The sequence below is a fragment of the Echinops telfairi genome, unplaced genomic scaffold (assembly GCF_000313985.2).
Source record: "Echinops telfairi isolate 266 unplaced genomic scaffold, ASM31398v2 ScPeMD7_18;HRSCAF=68, whole genome shotgun sequence".
Lineage (NCBI taxonomy): Eukaryota > Metazoa > Chordata > Mammalia > Afrosoricida > Tenrecidae > Echinops > Echinops telfairi.
In genome coordinates, this window is record NW_022103915.1 from 61,818,935 (window position 1) to 61,826,636 (window position 7,702).

General features: G+C 37.0%; 1 protein-coding gene across 1 annotated transcript in view; it reads left to right on the top strand.

The window, feature by feature from the left end:
- MIS18BP1 (MIS18 binding protein 1) overlaps positions 1 to 7,702 on the top strand; it is a 43,188-nt gene that overhangs the window by 21,298 nt on the left and 14,188 nt on the right. Inside the window, exons 7-9 of the mRNA XM_045287640.1 lie at positions 783 to 934; positions 2,924 to 3,020; positions 4,163 to 5,024. Coding sequence (XP_045143575.1) covers positions 783 to 934; positions 2,924 to 3,020; positions 4,163 to 5,024 — 1,111 coding nt within the window. The remainder of the gene's footprint in view (positions 1 to 782; positions 935 to 2,923; positions 3,021 to 4,162; positions 5,025 to 7,702) is intronic.

A 7,702-nucleotide genomic window follows, 5' to 3' on the forward strand; every position in this document is an offset into this window, starting at 1 on the left:
ATTATTGTTGTTGTTATTACCATTGATTACTCACTCCAAGACAAAAATAACTATAAAATAACATAAAACTATGTCTAACTTTAAACTACTAAGATTCGATAAAGTGCCAATTCATAATAACTTGAAGTGATTGTGTGTCTCAATTATTTATAAATTTTAGTTTCCATATTAGTGCTGTAACCGATATATCATAATATTCCTCCTAACGTGTCTAGTTTACTTATTTTAATTAACAGAATCAATGATAAATGACCCATTATAATGTAATCTTCCTCCATTATATTGTGATTTTCTTCAGAGTAGGGACTACCCATTGTTCTCTTCAAGTACAGCTTCTAGAAATCGAACATTTTGATACTTATGAGTACTTTTTAACTTATCTAGAATTTTACCTTGAGTATTTGTTGAACATATGTACTACATAAGTTAGTTTCTGTACACAATTTTAATTAAATCAAAATAATTTACATTAAAATTGAAACATAAGGTTTCTGTGTATCAGGGTGATATCACCATAGACGTCTCTTGTATACAAGGGGTTTTCAAAGGTTTTTTGAAAATATTTTTCACATGCATTTTAAACTTCCTCAGGCAAGTCATTAGTACAAAACATGACCTTATGCAGAACGATTCTGACCAAATAAAATTATTTTTATGAAAATCATAAAAAACATTTGTGACATTGGATGAGACTACTTATTTCAAAACAAAATGTTTAATGTCGAAAGGCTGTTTACCTTGTTTGCAATAATTTATGGGACTCTCCGTCTTTGTACTCATAGAATTGAAGAATAGTAGGTGCCGTATATTGCCAGAAACAACAGCATCAAATGATTTCCAACATAATTGCCCAAAGAAATCACCATTAAAGCTCTCAGATGACCAAATAAATAATACTATTCAAAATGGAGGGCGGCGTGGCTTATCCAATCAGGTAAGCTTTTATTGTCTATTGTAAAATATATATGTGTGGTGTGAGTTCTGTTTGTTAAGTATTAGCTTTTCATTAGCTTTGAGATTACAGGTATATTTTGGGTTGCTATTTATTTTCCTAGTCTCCTTGGGAAAGTGTAAGCAACAGCAAAAGTTCTAGCTTTATGTATATATACATATATATTATAAATTTATATATAAACATACACACATATACGAGTATAATATACTGAAAAAACCCACAGAGTTATAACAGTAGAAGAGACATGTAAGAAGCAGTGAGTACCTACTTGGTGCTTTGGCAAACTGTGGCAAATAAGTTTCTGAATGGCTCTTTAAAGAATGTGTCAACCCCGTAGGGCCAACCCCACCACCAGACACTACATACCCTCACTAACCCACAGTGCTGCAGGGGATAGCACTGGAGGCACAGTACGGGAATTGTGCCTGGTCTGACCTCCCCAAACCAGAGCAGCAAGGGGAGAAAAGCAATGAATTCCCTGAGGAATCCCAAAAATCAACTTCAGACTCTGAGGGCAAGGCGTGGCACTTCATCGACTCGATTAGGAAACATACATAAGGGTCAGCAAACAGACCTGGAACTATATGGGCCCCCCTTTTTTCCCTTTTTTTTTTTTTCCTGTCTATCTATTTACGATAGGCAAAATAAACAATCCCAAGCCAACAGTGCCAGTGAGACAGGGGAGAGAGGGAGGGGGAGCCAACAAACCCAGGGACAAGAGAACAACAAGAAATCTAAAATCGACAAAGAGGGTAGAGAATGCCTGGTGAGGTTTGATCAAGTGCAATGTAGCTGAAAGGAATTAATGAGAACCAAATGAAGGTCAAGCATGATAGCAGGACAGGAAGAAAGTTAAAGGAAATAGAGGGGAGACTTAGCAGGCAAAAGACATTTTTAGAGGTATAAATATAGGCGTGTATATATGTAAATATATTAATATATAACGATAGTCATATAGGTCTATGTACACATCTATATGTTAAGTATCAAGGTAGCAGATGGACATTGGGCCTCTACTCAACTCCTCCCTCAATGCAAGAACACTGTGTCCTAATAGCCTGGCATTCTGTGATGTTCACCTTTCCGACTGCTAAAGTCAAAATGGGTATATAAGCAAATGTGGTGAAAAAATGCTTAGGGTTCATGGCTATTAAAAGATATAGCTTCTGGGGTCTTAAAGGCATGAAGTTACACAAGCAGCTATCTAGCAGGGAAGCAACAAAGCCCACATGAAAGAAGTACACCAGCCTGTATGATCACCAGGTGTCAATAGGATCAGGCATCAGAAGACCCAAAACAAATAATAATATCGATGCGAACGAGGTGGGTCAGAGTGGAGACCCAAAACCCATCTGTAGACAATTGGACATCCCCTCACAGAAGGGTCACAAGGAAGGGATGAGCCAGCCAGAGTGCAGTATAGCACTGATGAAACATACAGTATTCCTCTAGTTCTTTAATGTTTCCTCCCCCCACTCTCATGACTCCAGTTCTACCATACAAACCCAGCTAGACAGGAGTATGTGCACTGGTACAGATAAAGAACTCTCAACACGGAAGCCAGGATAGATAAATCCCTCAGTAGCCATACACTGAGGGTAGGTGGAAGGTGGGGGGAGAGAGAGGGAACTGATCACAATGATTGACGTATACACACACACAGAGACGAACAGCAGAAATGTGGGTGAAGTGAAACAGCAGACAGTGTAAGATATGAAAGTAATAATTTATAATTTATCAAGGGGTCATGAGGTTGGGAGGACAGGGTGGAAGCGAAAAAAGAGTAGCTGATACCAAGGGCTCAAGAAAGAAATGTTTTGAAAACAATGGCAACATATGTACAAATGTGCTTGATATAATGGATGTATGGATTGTTATAAGAGCTGTAAGAGCCCCCAATAAAAGGGCACATATAAAAAAAGACTGTCAGGACTGTAGATAAAAAGAAATTTGTATCTTGTTTTGAAGGAATTATTAGGAAAAGAAGACTATAAAAATGTGTCTTCAAAGAAACTCGAGAATTATGAAAGGACAAATGAAAGGATAATTAAAAGTCAGAAGCAAGGTAAAATTTCCCTAATCATTTTATAATGATAATTAGAAAGGTAATATTTGAAATATTTTAATATAATAAAATAAGGGGAGCAGCGATACTAGGCAGGTCGGGGGGTGGGGGGGGAGTAAGGGGGAACCGATCATAATCATTGATGTATGGCCCCCATCCCAGGGGGACGGACAACAGTAAAGTGGGTGAAATGAGACAGCAGTTGGTTTAAGACATGAAAAAAAAGGAATATAAATTATCAAGGGGGCATGGGGGAGGGAGGGAGGGGAGAAAATGAGCTGATACCAGAGGCTCAAGTAGAAAATGTTTTCAAAAAGATAATGACAACAAATGTACAGATGTGTTTGACAAGATGGATTGTGATGAGTTGTAAGAGCCCAAATTAAAAAAAAATTGTTTATAAATTATATCTTTTGGACTCTAAAATGCTTAAAGAGTAAAGCCCAGAAACCCTTCTGGAGCTCTAATCTGTACCACATGGAGGTGCCATGTGTTGGAACTGACTCTGCAACTACCAGTTTGAGGGGTTTTTGTTTGTTTGTTTTGTGTTGTATATGAAAGCTTCTATACTAACTTCCCCAAAAGAAATACAAGTATGAAAACAAAATTGTTGCCGCTAATGATTTTTTTCAATTTTGTTGAAAGATAAGACAATGATGTACTTTTAATGCAGGACACCTTGTAAAGTGTGGCATTATTTTAAGACATTCTGGAAATTTGAAGGGAGAAGAACTTTAATTTGACTGAGGAATTGAGAGCAAAGCTCATGGATTAGTAGAGTTTGAACAGGTAGTTTGGAAATGAGTAAGGAAAGTTTTCCAGAGTAAATACATTAATTAAGGTTAAGAATCAAGAAAACCCAAGAAACAGCAAATGGTTTAATAGCCATTGATAAAGTTCATATGTAAGTCTAGTGCGAGATTGGAACTATATAGAAAGGTAGGCAAAGGTGCTCATAGGTCTACAAGTAAACTGTGAAAAGTCATGAACAGAGAAGAACATAGTTGTTTTCCAGGCAACAATGTGTACAAGGGAGGTTTGAGGGGGAGAAAAAGTTACTGTATATTTAAAAATATTTTTACTTATATTTCTTTATAGCTAATTTAAGACTTTATCCTTGGTTTTGTTTTATGAAACTGCAGGGAGATCCGAAAAAGCAAACGTATCCACTGATATTCTAACCTCAAGAGCGCAGATTTTCTCAGATGAAGAAAGAACACGGATGGCTATCCGTCAGAAGAAAGCTTGTATTTTACTAACACCACTTAAATCTAAAACAGTGATAGAGCATAAATGCATGCAGTATAATATTTCCTCTAGTGCCATTAAAGAAATAACAGATGATACTGTTCCAAAGCCTCAAAGAGAAAGTAAGTTAGACATAAATAAAACCACACGTCCTATCAGGGAGCGCACACGGACTTTAGGAAATACGTTTGAGTGTAGTACAGATAACAAAAGTGAAAACAAGAAAGATGTCCGTGAACCTGACATACTCACTGTCAACACGAAAATAAAAATACCTGCTCTTGGAAGGAAACAAATGGTGGACTCTGACTGTAGCAGAAAGACAAGATTGTCAACATTGAAGGAAATTGAAAATCAAGTAGCTATGTCATTTCAGAACCATCAGTCATCAGATTTGTCTAGAAAAGGGAGTGAAACAGAAAAGAAAATTAAAAGGAAAGCTAGTGTGGTTAAGGAAACCAAATCAAGAAATACTAAAGAAGAGGTCCACCTGAGAAAAAGTACAAGGAACACCACAAGGAATATTCTAGTGATATCTGAATCTGAAACTGAAGAAAGCGAAAGTGAATATTATCTCAAACCAAAAAAAGTTAAATCTTCTGCTAGACAAACTGCTTCGAACTCTGATATTAAGAATGAGTGCCCTGCTTTTAAGGGGATGGAATATAAAAAAAGGAACAGACATCCCTCAGAATGTTTACCTGGTTTACCACAGGATAAGGAATGGAATGAGAAGGAGTTACAGAAATTGCATTGGTAAGTAGTTTTAAAATATTTGCAGAAGTGTACAAAACAGGTAAAGACATAAAAATAGCAATCAGGGAGTGCTTTAATGACCTTTAACCATTAACATGGAAGATGTCATTTAAAAATGGGCAGTCAGGGTGCAGTACAGCACCAACGAAGCATACAACACTCCTAGTTCTTTAATGCTTCCTCTGCCCCACTATCTTGACCCCATTTCTACTTTACAAATCTGGCTAGACCAGAGCATGTGCACTGATACAGATAAGAGCTCTTGACACATGGAATCCATGACAGATAAACCCCTCAGGAACAGTGATGGGGGTAGCAATACCATGAGGGGAAGGTGGGAGGAGAAAGGGAGAACCAATCACAATGATCGACATATAACCCCCACCCCAGGGGAACAAACAACAGAAATGTACGTGAAGGGAGACAGCGGATGGTGTACAATATGAAAATAACAATAATTTTTAATTTATCAAAGGCTCCTGATGGGAGAGTGGGGGACAGAGGAAGGGGGGAAAAGCTGATATCAAGGGCTCAAGTAGAAAGAAAATGTTTTGAAAAGGATGATGGTAACATACCCTGTTTCCCCGAAAGTAAGACATCCCCCGAAAATAAGACCTACTTGCAGTTTGCCTCTCGCTGAACTATAAGGCATTCCCCCGAAAATAAGACCTCCCCCAAAATAAGGCCCCCCGAAGCTACCGTAACTCTGGACTCTGGACCGTAGTGGTGGACACCGCCAGCAGCTCACTGTTGACACATGGAATCCATGACAGCCAGAGCAGACAGGAAGTGGAACGTCTCTTTTAATAAAGCAATAAATATGTACCATATTCTTCATGGAAAAATAAGACATCCCCTGAAAATAAGATCTAGCGCATCTTTGGGAGCAAAAATTAATATAAGACACTGTCTTACTTTCGGGGCGACAGGTTATGTACAAAAATGTGCTTGATGCAATGGATTTGTAGATTGTTGTCAGAGCCCCCAATAAAATTATTAAAGAATAATAATTTTTAAAATTAAAATGGGCAGAAATTAGGATTTGTATGGAGACTAGAGTGAATATACAGATAACTTCTAATTAAGTCTTTAAAACATGACCTTTTTTCTATTTTTTAATATTGCAGACAGCCAAATGTTGCTTTCCCTCTTCTACATTTTTAAGGAATATTTTACAATTCAGTTATTATTAAAATGTTAAAGCTGAACTAATCTTTCCTCCCTAATTTATAGGAAAGAAAATAGGGTCTCAAAAATTAGATGATATGTCCAGGATTTCATAGTGCAGAAATTGAACCCAAGCCATTTATATGTCTCATTTTTAGTGTTTAAGGTTATAGCAATAAGACAGAGATCTCTCTCAATGAGTTTGTAGTGTAGACTTGGGAAGACAATACAAAAAATAAGCCAATTTAATAAACCTAATTACAGTTGTGTTACATTCTGTAAAGGAAACAGCCATGCGTCTGAGCTGGACAAGTATAAGTAGTGTGATCAGAAAAGCTCTCTGCCCATAATACTAATGGGGGCATTCAAAGATGAGATGGCGTCAGTTATATCAACTGGAGAAAGCATCTCAGGAGCAGAGAGAACAGCCAGAAAGGTTGGGAAAGGTTGCTATGTGAGGAACTCAGGCGATTTGAGAGAGTTGAATGAGTTGTAGGGCTGGCATGAGATAAAAAGCAGGGGGTAGGTAGGCTATGACCATATCATGTACCACCTTACAGAGCATGATTAGGAGTTTAGGTTTGGTTTGGGTAATTTTTCTCTTTTTATATTTCTTTTTTGGGTAATTTTTCTTAAGGCACATTTTTTTGGGTAATTTTTCTTAAGGCACATTAAAAATGCATGTATGAGTGGCTTGGTAACATTTTGAGAAAACTGGGGAGAGAAGACAATAAGTATGGGTTTCAATACTGCCCTTGTGTGGTATCCTGGACTGATAGAGGAGATGTAAAGACTGAGTAGAACTTTGAATAATATTTAGACAGCATTAAATCCATAAGCAAATCCTGTTAATTATGTGGCACTTAACCTAAATAACTGGGATAGATAGTAGTAAACGGGAATATTGAAATAAATTGTTAGTTGCGTTTTCAGGCTACCAATACGTATGACAGATTCTGAGTAGTCATTTACAAATGAAATGTTAGGACATGATTCGTTTCTTAAAGAAGGGACCGCTTTATGTTGATTAGGCTTTTTCTGTTGTGGTTTACATTTCTCTCATCTAGAATATTTTATGTAAAATATTTTTTATGAATTATAGTAGGATGAAAGTGTAGTACCTTTAAATGAGAGTTTATAACCAAGGCTATGTAGGGAATAAACCCATCCTCCAGTATACTTAGCATACACACAATCTGAACAACAAAACCGTGTAGTCATGTTCGAGTTCCCTCAAGAAAGCCAGGCCACTGATTAGTTGGGCTTATAAAAAAAATGATGAAAATCTGGGATGGCTTCTCAGGTTTAATGCAACAAATCCGAAGACATTTATTCAGTAAACTTACCATATATACTCGAGTATAAGCCAACCCGAATATCAGCCAAGGCAACTAAATTTACCACAAAAACTGCATTAAAAATGTGCTTAAAAAACAGCTTATACTCGAGTATGTATGGTATATTTTCATATATTAAGCTTTAGAGTAAGTTATTGAGTACAGGGACTATTT